Source organism: Peromyscus leucopus, chromosome 3 (assembly GCF_004664715.2).
Source record: "Peromyscus leucopus breed LL Stock chromosome 3, UCI_PerLeu_2.1, whole genome shotgun sequence".
In the NCBI taxonomy this organism is placed as follows: Eukaryota; Metazoa; Chordata; class Mammalia; order Rodentia; family Cricetidae; genus Peromyscus; species Peromyscus leucopus.
In genome coordinates this window covers 100,124,437-100,138,430 of record NC_051065.1, presented here as the reverse complement: position 1 = coordinate 100,138,430, position 13,994 = coordinate 100,124,437, and the positions used below count along the sequence as shown (strand labels likewise).

Below are 13,994 nucleotides of genomic sequence, written 5' to 3'. Positions count from 1 at the left end.
TGCCGACGTCAATGTGCAAAGGGCTGTGTCAGGACCCGCCTCCAAAGCCCAGAAGGGAAGCGCTCCAGCCCTCAGTGCTTAGCTGAGTGGTGCTGGAGGGCAGGTCACTGGGAGCACAGGAACCTGGGTGTGAACTACAGCTTCTGGGAAGGAGAGGGATCTTGGGCTTAGAATGCCGTGCGGCCAGCCATTCTGTGACCAGAAGGCCGCTCTCACAGAACCCAATCCTCCTTAACTGGGGGTAGGTACTTGTAGGGAACACCTTTGGACTTAATTCCCAACTGTCACCTGTCAGCTATTTCGGCTCAAGCAATTTAGGGAACCCACCCGAGTCTCTATTTCTTTACTTATAAAATAAGGAGGTGGGACACCTGACCATCAGTATCTGCCTAGGTACACAGTGGTGCTCAGAGGGGAAACAAGGCACGTCCCTGTGTGAGCACCCAGATGATGGGAAGACGGCAGCGGACAGACCACAACTGAGCCCCACAGCAGATAAGGGCGCAGAGAGCTGTAATGGAGAGGTGTCTAGTAGCGGGGGAGGAGTGGCCAACTCAGCTTGGGGGAATCAGAGTTCGTGTGGTCTGGGTCCTGAAGTTGAAATTGAGGAAGAAACGCACTCTAGGTTGAGAAGGGATTAATCGCCAAGGCCAGGCACATGCAGGAGGAGACTTGCACTTGGGGGCTGGGGTTTATGGGTAACAGTGCAAGCGAAGATGAAACTGGAGGGACCACGGGCCCCCGCACCTCCAAAGGCTCTTCTGATTGGGCAAGCGTGGCAGGTGCATCTGTCGGGGTCCGTGCTTCAAAACGAGGGAGTTAGAAGTCCAGTTGTGTTTGGGGCAGTGTGGAAGGGAACAAGGAGGGCAGGAAACCGAGTGACCTGGATAAGAAAGAGCAGAGCAAGCGTGCTGCCGAAGCAAAGATGCACGGAACTGTCTTCCGTAAAGGACCCCAGGCCAAGCAGGCAATACAGCAGTTGGGTCTAGGAATATCAGGGCCTGGGATCTGGGTCTAGGATGGATCAGACCTCCAGAAGCTGGGATCTGGGAGGGCAGGGACCTCAGGGATCTGGGTCTGCACAGAGTGACCTACATAGAGAAAGACATCACTAGAGATCTGACGTAGAATGGCCCCTGGGAAGGAAGGGACAATCAGCTAAGTCAAATCCTGCTAAGGTCTCACGTGAGGGTCAGCTGTCCTGATGAGCAGGAGGCCCCGGAACCTGAAAACAGTATCTAGCACTCACTGAAGTCAAGACCCAAGGACCCTGCCAACCACAGCACACACCTTGAGCCCTCCCACTGGGAGTCCAGCTCCTCCCCTTTTTCCACCTACCCGAGAAGGAGTCTTTGTCCATGGCTGGCAGGTCTCGGGCCTGGTACAGGTAGCAACGCAGATGGTAGCGGTTCCCATCTTCACTCAGGAGGAAACAGAGATGCCATGTGATAAATAGGGTTGCTAAGGGCTGGAGCTACAGGAAGAGGAGGGTCTGCCCCAGGAAGGGCAGCAGACTCCAGCTGAATATGGAAATGGCGACAGCTATCATGCAGAGTGAGCCTCTTCCAGTTAGGAGGACATAGTCTAGCTCAGAGGCAGCAGCTTGCGCCTTCTGAGCCTATCCAATCCCAAGGAGAGAGCCCGGGGAAGAGGGGAGGGGAGGCCAAACTCACGGCGACAGGAACCTGAACGCACACACCCCATCTCCAACACACGGACACCAACGACCACATGTACATAGGCACACACACAAAAAGACCTGGCTGGCCTAAAATCCCTCAGCATACACACTCCCGACTATGGAACCCCACTCCGAGTGTGACGTCGTGCATACACACTCAGATGCCGTCAAGTGTGACTTACAGTCAAAGATGCAGGAGATCGTGGGTCTGTTAACGCCGAAGCTCAGGGTGGAGACGGACATGGAATCTTCACTCTTGTCATCCACCATGCCACCCTGGGGACACAAGGCTTGTCAGGGCACAACAGAAAACGACCCTGGGTTTCTGCTCCAAGTAGCCCCTGGATGCCAGTCCTCTTACTCTGGATCACACAGGCCTCCAAGCCAGAAGCAGCTCTGGGTGTGAATCCTTCAGAGTTACACCTGAGGGGCAGAGTGAGTAATTTGCCCTGTCTCTCCCACCTGACACTGAGACTTGCTGCCCTCAACCAGGGCCTGGGCTTCAGACAGGCCATGCTCCCCTCATGTTCTGTCCTTGCAAAAGGCCCACGCCACGCATGCAGGAGGAACATGTTCCTCTGCTGTCCCCGGAGATGCATCAAGGCCCTGTTGCAGCTGCATGGGCTCTGCTTCTCACCACTGGGCCCCTCCCCTGCATACAGGGAGAGTAGAGTGGCACCCCTCCACTTCCTTTGGCCACAGTTTCAATGTGGCTCTAACCTGGATCACTTAAATTCTGATGCTGCCTCTCACTAACTGTCTCTGTGACTTCAGACAGGTTGCTTAACTTCTCTGAGTCCATTTTTGTATATCAGAGAGAATTATACAGTGCTCAGCTCAGAAAGTTGCTGTGCCTATTAAAAATAGACAAGCAGCTCTTAGGATGCCACCTGACACACATTATGTCCTCAAAGAATGCTAGCAAGTCCTGATCTGAAGGAAGTAAGGCACGGGCTGTGAGGATGGACACCAGAAGCTATGCCGTATGTGGCTAGGCTGGGGGTGGTGTTCATGTATATACTCCTATTTGTTCACAATTAGTCCAGGAGTGGCTCCGTCAGTAAAGTGCCTGCCTCACACACATGAAGATGTGAATTTGATCTTTAGAACCCACATAAAAATGCCAGATGTGGTAGCCCACATCTGTATCCCAGTGCTGGGAGAGACAGACAGCCTAGCCTAACTGCAAGCCCTAGGCCAGTGAGAAACTCTGTCTTAAAAAACAAGGTATTTGGCTCCTGGGGAACACCCCGTGAGGTTGATTTCCAGACTACACACACACACACACACACACACACACACACACACACACATCACACACCACTTATCTCTCTCTCTCCTCTCTCTCTCTCTCTCTCTCTCCTCTCCACACACACACACACACACACATACACACATACACACACACCACTCCTTCACAAATCCACACACCACCCCACACACAGACACACACACCCCAAACACCACTCCCTCACATACATACACCTCTCTCTCTCTCTCTCTCTCTCTCTCTCTCTCTCTCTCTCTCTCTCTCTCTCTCTCTCTCACACACACACACACACACACACAACACACACACAGAGGGGGGAGAGAGCTGGTCAGTGTCTTTATATCTCATGGCCACTGACCCTCCCAGGGTCTGGACATCACCCTAAACAGATCCCCATTAATGTCTGGGAACAGAGGGAAAGCCGTCCTTCCTAGTCGACTTCGGTAGGCATTGAATTGGGGCTTTAGAGGGGTGACATCCTGACACTAGCACCCCACTCATGTTCAAACAGCAGGGATACCCTGAGACCCCTTTCTCAGCCCACAGACACCACTCAAGCAGATATCATCCCCTCTCAAAGGAGCCATGGACACCCACTCGGAAACACGCCCCCACAGCACTTTCGCACACCCGAAAGGGATCTCACAGACCTCGCATGGCTTTGCTGCTTTCTGTGACACTGACGTGTGACATGCTGGCTAATATACCAAATATTCTGATCAAGCTCAGTGCGAGCTCCAGGTACCACAATGACCGGGCACCTCCAGCAATGCCTGGCACAGTGAGAGCCCAGGGACATTCCCTGAGTCAGTGGCTCTAACCTGGGACAAGGCTTGCCCCCTCCTGAAGAGCACCTTTCTCCAGAAGGAGGACTGGAGCTAAAGCAGTTCTCAGGGCCAGGCTGAGGGAAGGAGCCCAAACAGACACCATCTGAGGCCGCACGTGAGAGAAGGCACGGCAAAGCCGGCGTTGGCAGCCGATTGGCAACAGCCTGCCTTCCCCATCATTACTGTGTAGTACTCCAATCCAGGGACCATTCCCAGAGTGGGACCCTGGGGACTTTCAAGTCAGAGGACAGAAACCAGGGTAGAGATTCGTGTTCTAGCTGGTGATGCTCACTGAGGACCGTGCCCAGGCCATGCTCAATTATGGTAAGACAGAAGGACAAGCCCTGTGCCTGGAGTTCCCAGAGTGGATTGGGAAAAGGCAGCTGGCATGGTCGATGACGAGTTCCTGAGATCCTGGCTCTCATCCGTGAGAGATACAGGGAGTTTAACTTTGGTTTTATGACCACTCTGGTGATTCCCAGTGGTGAGGTTACTGGTGTCCTAAGCATGTTTAAAGCATCCCTAGTCACCTAATTAGATATCAGTACCACTTAGTTATGACTGCTGAAATGTCTCCAGACACTGTCATATGTCACTCAAGAGAGGGGCAGTACCCCTCATTTAGAAACATTGTTTAAAAAAATTGAACCAGATAGCATCCACACAGCCCTCAGCAGGTACCTGGCATTCAGTGTGTCTATTTATTCGCTGTCACTTCTCCAGGGCTGTGGGAAGCAATTCCTCATCCAAACCTCCACTCCTTCCCCCTCTAATTCCCTTAAACGCCTTGCATCCACCTTCTTCCTTCTGCCGCAGGGCCTTTGCCTGCCTGTGCTTCCCACTTGGCACATCCTCTGCTAGTCTTAAGATCGTCCTTCATTTTAGTCACTGCAGAAGCATGGGCACCTTCTCGGCTGTCAGCCTTCTGCAGTTCCCTCCCTCACCAGTGTGTCTTCAGAAGACATGCACAGACAACCTCTCCATCACATGCCTCCACATCCCTGGCCCAGAGAAGGCTCCAGGGAAGGAAACCCAGCATGCCCTTGCCTTGGGCAACATGGGCAGCTCAGGGACCAAAATCCCAGGCAGGAGGGAGTTCATTGTGTGGCTAGCAGTGTTCCCTCACCTCAGGAGGCCAGAGCCTGACTGCCAGGGGAAGAACCCCCCAGGACGCCTTTGTAACCAATGTGCGGCTCTGTATGTTGGAAGGGCATAGGGGGACTTTTGGAATGTCCCTTTGGGAAAGGTTTCCTGGAGTAGGTACTGAGTCATCAGAGGTGGCAGTATCTAAGAAAGGCTCAGCTGGCAGGTGAGAAAAACTGGGGGCGGCGGGGGGGGGGGGGCTAGTGGGGTCCTGTGAACAGCCAGGCTTCATAGGATGGCACTGCTGGGGTCTCTGCCTGCCCACCCCTCGCACCCATTCCTGCCCAGCCCTGTTGGCCTAGGGCATTGGGTTTCCCACAGTCACATTCTTCACTACATAGCTCATGCGGAGACTCCCAGGCTGGGGCTGGCAGCCATGCCGTCTGTGGCCACACACTGTGTCCTAGGGCGAGCTGTGTACGGGATCCTATGGCTCCCTCTGGGGGGGACTGGGCGGCCTCCAACCCACTGCTGCCCGGCAGGAGGCCATGGATCCCTGGAGGAGCCTGAGGCAGTGAGAAGGAGGAACTAGGCCTCAGAGATGCTACGCAGTGCCCCCAAATGTCCCTGGAGATAAAGCCAAGCCTTGTTGGGCCTGCCCAGGGCTGACCTCCAAGGCCTTCAACCAAAAAGAGGTGGGCAGGTTCTGGGGAGACATGCCTACAAAAGGGACCCCCACCTCATCCAGATGAGATAGAGACCTAGTAAAGGCTCAACACCATGTCTGAGGTTCCCTCAGAGCCACACACCGCCCACCAGGAAGGTTGCTCTAGCCTCAAAAGGAGCCCTGAGTAACCCATATCCTGGAGGACTCTATCAGCACCCATGTGGAGAGGTGGGAGGGAGAAAGCCAGAAAGCCAGAGGTGGGCAGAAGAGCCATCGCAAGCTTAGATGGCTGGGACAGTGCCTCAGATGCCGCGCCATGGCTGCTGGGGAGGAAGCAGCAAGGCCTCCAGGGCTTGTTGGGACCATGGGGGAGACGCCAGGAATCTTCCCTGCATTGGCCAGGTCAAGCAGAGAGGTGTAGCCTAGCACTGATGGCTGCCTTCTTCCTCCAGGGAAGACCACTCCCACCACAGGGCAGGAGGCAGAGCGAGAAGAACCTGGTACCGCTGAGAAGAGTACCTGGTACCCTGCTAACAGGAACTAAATATTGCCCACACCTCTGTTCATGCAAATAGGACTAGAGATCCCAGAGTGGCAAGGGCTGGAGCTGTTTCATACCCCAGAGTCAATTACAGACTTGGGACTTGGCGAGGCAGTCACTGAACAAAAGAAACTCTCTACATTTACAACTCAAGAAACTGGTATTTCAGAACAGAGGGGGTGGCGCAGGCCCGTAGCCCCGGCACTTGGGAACCTGGGACAGGAGAGAACAGATGTTCTAGGGCAGCCTGAGTCACAGAGTGAGTTTTAGGCCAGTCTAAGCCATCGTGAGACCGATTAAGAAGACGGAAGAAACAAAGGAAACCCACACACATCTGGGAATTGCCCCCACAGCATGTGCTTCAAGCCTGAACTGGGGAGCCTGGCTTGGCTCTTCCTGGAAGCTGGCGGCTGAGCACTGGCCAGCACCACCCTCCAGTGACCCCCCAGACCATCACCAGCTTGGCAGGGACACCAGAATAACATGGAGACAAGGGACGGAGTTTTCCTCGGTAGGCATCTGAAGTCAGTTCAACCAAAACATTCTCTTCAAAGTGGGTTCCTAATAGAGCTTGCCTCCTGGGACTGATCAGACAAAGCCATCTATAAACAGAGTAGGTAGCCACAGGTGCCTGTGGTCTGTATCCTAGAACAGGACGTGAAGAACGTCCACAAGCAGCCGGGGTGTCCACATCTTCACCACTGGGAGCTACTGAGGGTCTGTCACAGATGCGACACCCACCAAGGCACAACGTAGCGACAGGCCCTCCAAAAGTGACATTGGCTATGGGCCAAAAGAGGTTTATTTGCCAAACAGGCCATGGGTCAGATTTGGCCTGTGGCCTACAATGTGTTGATCCTGCACTAGGAATGGGAGGCTACTGGGTTTTTTTGTTCCTTATCTTCCCCATCCGACAGGTGAGAATACCAAGACAATTTGTCTCTTCCCTGCAGTTAAATGGTAGATTCTCTAACAAGACCAGGGTCTCTCTTCCAGAAGCCACCAGAGTTCAGAGCACCTAGGCAAAGTGTTGGAGTGGCTACCGAGGGCTGAGTGCCAGCCTAGGGCCAGAAGAAGTCATACCCAGGACCCAGGGCACTGCCCTGGCTGCCACCACCTATACTAAAGCCCCACACAAGACAGCAGGCCAGACTAAGGCACGAAAGCCCTTTAAAAGAGGGAGTGGACCAGAGACCTCGCTTCCCAATCAGGTCTTAAGTAGAATAGCAGGCAGGGGTGCGACCCCATTTAATTTGCAGCTGGAGCCAGGGTTTGGAATCAGCTGCTAAAGTCTTTACCAAAGGCTTTGCAGAACTATCGCCGGACAGCCCCATGGAGCTGGGAGGGCACCAGGCAACCTGGAGAGTTCTCAGTGCCACGTGTGGGCTGATTCAGGCCGAGTGTCCTCCCAAGTCTCCGTATCTGCACATGCGCAGCCTGCAGAGACATCCAGGGCAGAGTCTTTCCCCTGGCAGCTGCCTCAAGAATTTCAACAAGTGTCTGTCCCACTTTGTCTGGAAGTGCCCTGATTCTTCATGCCTGGCTTCTTAGAATGACTGGTAATAATGTCCCAGGCCAGCTATAATTATAATAATAATAATAATAATAATATAATAATAATAATAATCAGGGATGGAGGATCATAGACCATCAAGTGTGATGTCATACTTGGGGGCTCCAGCTGTGCAGGCACATTCACTCAGGACCTCAACATCTTAAAACCCAGGTTGGAGCAAGATAGATAGAGGGTCCACACATGTAGGGGACATAATCAAACTGTCCTCTCTATCAGGAGAGTGGGAGGGATGGGGAGACCTCTGTTTGAATGAGGCGCCAGCCCTCCAGCCCCAGATCGCACAATGCCGGGGAGGGAACAAGTATTTATTTCAGATGGTCAAGGGCCCCTAGTATCTGGGCCTCAATCGGTAGGATGCTTGCCTAGCATGTACAAAGCCCTGGGTTCAATCCTTTAACACACATCTGTAATTCCAGCATCGGGGAGGTGGGGAAGATCAGAAGTTCAAGGCTAAAGAGTGAGATCAAGACCAGTCTGGGAATACATGAAACCCTATCTCAAGAAAGGAACCTGGGGACGGATAAACAGAGTGGGCCTCTAATAAGTCAATCACTCCGAGCCCTGGGCCATAGCTACCCAGGAGGTAAACCTCTGAAGGATGCCTTGCTCAGGGGGAACAGATCTGGGAACTGGGCTGTGGTACCAGGCACACAGCATGACTTCATCCGGGTTCAGAGTCGGCCCCACCCTGGCCAAGCCATGTGGGACCTCATTTCCAGCCAGCTCAAGTCTTGAGTTACTCCCACTGGCCTTTCCTTGACCTTTCTCAGCCCTTGCAACTCACAACTGCCCTTCCCCGCCAATGGCCCAGGGTGCTGACACCTGTCTCTAAGGGTTCTCACTACTTGGGTTTCTGCTGGCCTACGCTAGGCTTCCCAGGTAGCAGCTTCCCTGGGTGGAGAGAGGGATTCATCACATCTGGCCACGCCAAGGAATTGACTGCCTGTCTGAAACGCACAGAGCAAGGATAACCAAGGATGTTAGCCACGTGTCAGCCTCCTGACACTTCAAATCTTTTCTCCCTAGGGCCACCCTGAAAGAGCCCTGGGTGTAGCGGGAGTGACACTCTGCCCTGGTGAAAGAGAGGGTAAAAGTAGCAGTTTGTGACCTGCCCAAGAGTCGGAAAGTACCCGAGGAGAGGGAGGAAGACAACTGTGTACCCTAGGTAGGTTCTAGGACAGACACAGACCTATTTCTCCTGCAGTAACATTCAGAGCTCAAAGAAGGATCTGTAGGGACAGTGACATCACTACCCCATAGCTGCATCACCCAGTATGACAGGAGCTGCATTTCCTTACCCTGGTTACTTTAGAAAAGAGTTTAAAGAGCCATGTGTGGACAGGGGCTAGGTTCAGCACCTCAGCTGTCCCCAGCTGTAAGATGGGTTAATGTCAGCATCCAGTCTTCCAGGATCACTGGGGGATACAGAGCCACATTTAAACCTGTCTGCCTGATTCGTGGTACATGGTTAAAAAGATTTAGTAATTCTAGTAATTCTCTCTTAGTGACTTGGATGCCCTAGAGAAATAGATAATGCCAGAGGCCTGATATCAGAATTTAACCATCACACAGACACACATACACAAGCATCAGATCTGCCAAAGGGCAGAACACATACAGGAAGAGACAGACAGACAGACAGACAGACAGAGACAGAGAGACAGAGACATAGAGAGACAGAGACAGACAGAGAGACTGCCAGAGACAGAGACAGAGACAGAGAGGCATCCAAATTCCCAAGGCTCTTGCAGCTCCAAGGCTCACATGCCCCTTTAAACATGGAAGTCTTTCTCAGCTCTAGAAGGCACCAAGGACGCCAGCACACGCTTTGGGCCTGTTTCCTCCCTCCCTCCCTCCCAGCCCGTCTGCCTCTGCAGCTTGGGAAGCCTTGCCCCTCCAGCAAGGCCAAGTGCAGAGGCAGGCTTGGAAAAATCCTCGTGCCCGGAGGGCAGGCCTAGGGCAAGGGCGACAGAACAGATTCCGTGAGCTCATCCCCAGCAGCCGTCACCAGAGTTCCCAGAGAGGCTGGTGGCGTCAGGAGGGGGTGACTGGGTGGGAGCCGGGCGGTGGTGGCTGTGGCAGCAGCAAGGGGTGTGGGGTAAGGAGGAGGCTGATGGAACTCGCTATAATAGCGGCTTTGTACTCCGATTCCCAGCTCCCTGGGAACGCCAGGAAGATTATGAAACCCGGTGTCTTTGGGAATGCCAGGATATTAGCTGGAAAAAGAATAATACGAAAATAAAATAATGCGCGGGATGGAGACAGCAGACGCTTAGCAGACTGAGCCAGGGCCTCCCGCTCTGAGGAGGGAGCCAGGCTTGGCCCCTGCTGCTGGTGCTAACGAGCAGACAGGGCCTGCCTTCCAAGGAGACGATTTCCAGAGGGTGCTGGCAGGCCAGGGGAGGGGTGGCAGGAGGCAAGGCATAACCAGGCCTAGTCCTGGGGCCCAGACATTCAAACCCCTCAGATTCCCGGGAGGTTCCCTTAACCCCACCCACAGACATTCCCTGGCTCGTTCAAGGTCTCTCTCTCTATAGCCTCCTCCAAGCACCCTCCCCCTCAGCATGGTCACTCTGGAATAACTATGGAACGGCAAAGATATAGAAGGCAGCAGGTTTATTCTCAGTCACACAAGAAAATCTCTCTTCCAGCCCTAAATCACAGAGGCGCTCCCCTGTGGACCAAGCCTCCAGCATCAGATCCACCAAAGGGCAGAACAAGCTGTCTTATCTTGCCCCCATCCATGATACTGGTCATACACCCAGTGTCTCTCAGAAAAGCATCTAGATGGTGTCTTCTGTCCTCCACACTCAGTGATGGCCCTGGAGCCGGCAGCAGCAGCGCCTGCGGCGGCGGCGGCGGCGGCAGCAGCTTGTTACGTAGGACCTTGTTAGAGGTAGAGATTCCTGAGCCCCACCCGGACACTGACTCAGAGCCAGTATTGTAACAGGTCCTCAGCTGACTTCTCTGCTCATTAGCCTGCACAGTCACGGCTAATCCTTCCAGTGATGCTAAGATGTGGTCTCTTCCACGAGTGATGTAACAGTCCCAGAGGCGTGGGAGGCAGAAGCAAGATCCAGAGCACCCATGAAGCCTGTCACCCATCACACTTACACCAGGTGCAGGGCAGGCATTAGCAGACACCAGGGACCAGCAGCGTGGCCTTGGTAACAGAACACCTGGCATCTGTCCTGTGATATGGAGAGTGCATGAGTCACAGGCCCTGGGCTAAGACACCAGGCCAATAAGCTCACAGACGGAAGCCCGATCCACCCTTTGCCCAGGCTGGAAGCAGGTGAAGGTGACTGTAGAAAAGGAGTATGGTATGGGGGCATGTAGGATGTGATCATGTGTCTGCCCTGGGGCTGAAGGGATTCCATTTACTCAGCTACAAAGTGGTCCAGACAGTTACTATCAAAAAGGATGATTGCTCTGCCCCAAAACTGAACTCCTGAGGACACTGCAGAACTCTGGGGGATCTAACCTAGCAATCACAGACTTCCTCCCTCAGAGTCTCTGGCAGTTCTGCTCCTCAGGGATGCAGAGGGCTCTCTGAGGCTGGTTCCTTCCATGTATCATGAACTAATCAGAAATGAATCAAAATCCCATCAACCTATCTGTCAACTTGACATCGGACTTCAGTGGTTCGTTCCCCCGTGACACGCTCTCCCACAAACAACAGACTAGTCAGTGTCTCGCTTCTGGAACATCTCATCACCGAGGTGCCCCATTCCCCCAGTCTCTACACTGAGAATCTTGGGCCATGTCTTCTAGCTTTGCTTGACTTCCTTCTCCAAGCCCCACCCTGCTCGAGCCCCTGCCTTTATCCACGCATCTCTGGGCACTTCTGACCATATGCCCCACCCCTCCCAGCTGACACTCAACCCCAACTCTTCCTGCTTCCCTGCCCTGGCCGCCTGGCAGGCTGCCACCAGATCCGCTTCCCTCACACAGCGACACCGAATGTCAGACTAGCCAGAGCCAACAGTGAACTCAGCAACTCTGGGCTCACCCTGTGCCCCAACCCTCTTGGCTCCTTCCCATCTACACTGCTGAGCCTCTGACACCCCTGGGTGTCCCTCTGCCATTCCAAATACCACCTTGGTCCCACAGCTCCTTCTCCATGTGGTAGCCTTATCCCTGGATCTTCTGGTGGGAAATTATCTCTCTCAATTACTTTCCAAAGCTGCTTTATTCATGGTCCCCAACTCCTGCTCCAGCCAGAGCTCACCTCAGCTCAACAGTGCTCTCAGCTCCCTGGTACCCATTGAGATGAGTCCTGGACCTGCCCTCCAGAACTCTCTGCTCCCCACTATTTCCAGAAGCTCCTCTATCAAACCTAGTGGTGCTGCCAATCACAGAGCCCAAATGTGGTCATCCAGAGCCTTCTACCCCTCTCCCCAGGCCCAGGGACTGACGCAGGCACACAACCAGCTCAGGCCATCTTCTCCTGGAGTTGATGCACTCTGGGCTTTCCATATGGGAGGGAGGCTGCTTCTGCCACCAGCACATCATTGCTACCAAGGAGGAATGTGAGATGAGGCTGAGACCGAGAAAAGAGTCCCAGGGACGCCCTGAAAACCTCAGTTTCCTGCCACCTAATAGCTGGCTCCTCTCCAGAGCACTTTCAGCTGAGTGAGGCCCAAAGCACACGAGTGCAGTCTCTGTAGTGTTCACGTTGTTTTCTGAGACAACCTCTCACTAGAACCTGGGACTCGATGGTTAGGCTAAGCTGGCTGGCCACAGAGCCCCGGGGATCCTCCTGCCTCTGCTTCCCTGATACTGGGAGTCCAAGCACATGCTGCCACACCCAGCTTTTTAGTGTGGAACCTAAGGATCAAACTCCTACCCCAGGCTTGCCCTGTGCCCACTGAGCTGTCTCCCCAGCCCGAGTCTCTCCCTAATGAGAACGAATAGTCCCTCCAGTTCTCGCCTGGCCTTCCTCAGGCTCTTCCTCCCCTACTGTCAGCCTCAGCCACAGGACCATCCCTAGGCCCTGCCCAGTGCCCAAGCCAGGCCAACACAGGACAAAGACAGCCACACACAGCCCTGCTTTACTTCCTGAAAGCCACGGATCTATCCCATTTGCTCCTGTCCCGGCTGACAACTGTTTAGTGGCCCAGAGCCCAGGATGACTCTGCTTCTCTCCCAGGCTTTGTCTAAGACTAGAAGGTTCTCTCTACAAGCCTGCCACAGGCTGTTACCTGGCCTTCATGGGGTTTCCTCTCCTGTACTACCTGAGATGAAGAACCCTTCTGGGCAGCCTTCATCTGGCTCCCATCTCCTTCTCTGCTTCCATTCATCACATCTGGACTCACCCGATTAGACTTTCCCAGGCCTCACAGCTGCCTTGACCCACTGACATGCACATATGCATTGACGCAGACAACCTTGTGTATAAAGGATGATGGGACCTGCTTTGCAGGTCCAGAGCCCCGGAGCACCCACAAAAAAAGTGTATACATAGTACTGGCTGTTTCAGAAGTGGTGGTCTCATTTAGGCCTCTCACTCTGTCTCCAGAAGTCTCTAGATGAGCAGAACAGAGAACAGCCCCAAATGTCCCTGCTCTGATTGCCATCAGCTCTTCCTGGGCCCAGATCTTGAGTCATTTGAACCAATATCAGTACTACTAACTACAGAAGATGCCCCAGGGGAACGGTAGCCATCCAGGGTTTCCCTTTCTGGGGTATATCTCCCCCAAAGCCTCCACCTGGGAGAACTGTGTCCAGTCAAGGATATGCCAGGGTCACCAGACCTCTCTGGCCACTCCCAGACTTCTGCTCCCATCCACGCCAGCCCATCCCTGCAGGAAGCTCTAGTCCTCTGGCTTTGCTGTGTGGTGAGCCATTCAGAGTCCCAGGCCACCTCCCTCTCTGCTCTCATCTTCACACTCAGAGAAGCAGTGGGTCCCCCAGTGTCCAGAAAGAAGCTGTCTTATTTAGGAAGACACCCAGAATGCTGCTCACTCTCCCCACATGCCACCCCACAGGGACCCAAGCCAGGATGGCTAGCCAATGTTCCATCTAAAAACCCTGGGGGCTCCATGCCTGTCCCACATCAGCCTTGGAAAGGCAAGCTGCACCCCACCCAAGCCCAGCCAGATGCAACCCAATGTACCAGGGCCCCCTCGAGGGCAAACACAGCTGCCGGCCCGGTCTTCTCCAGTGGCTCCATGCGGCGGCGCCAGCGCCGGCGGCGGAAGGCATCTGTCTTGCGGTACTCCAGGTGGAATTTCCAGCCAAAGAGAGAGGCGTACTCCCAGCCCTCGCCCTCAGCCTCTGCCTGCCTGTGCTGTGGGAGAGAGGAGGCAGCTATGAGGGAGAGACAGGGCAGGATTCCAAGGGGTAA

General features: G+C 54.1%; 1 protein-coding gene across 14 annotated transcripts in view; it reads right to left on the bottom strand.

The window, feature by feature from the left end:
• Window positions 1-13,994, bottom strand: part of Dysf (dysferlin) — a 242,916-nt gene that overhangs the window by 116,823 nt on the left and 112,099 nt on the right. For all 14 annotated transcript variants that reach the window (XM_037203840.1, XM_037203838.1, XM_037203844.1 and 11 more), the window contains 3 exons: window positions 13,764-13,937; window positions 1,864-1,957; window positions 1,335-1,416 (listed from right to left, as the gene is read on the bottom strand). In XM_037203840.1, the coding sequence (XP_037059735.1) occupies window positions 1,335-1,416; window positions 1,864-1,957; window positions 13,764-13,937 (350 nt within the window). The remainder of the gene's footprint in view (window positions 1-1,334; window positions 1,417-1,863; window positions 1,958-13,763; window positions 13,938-13,994) is intronic.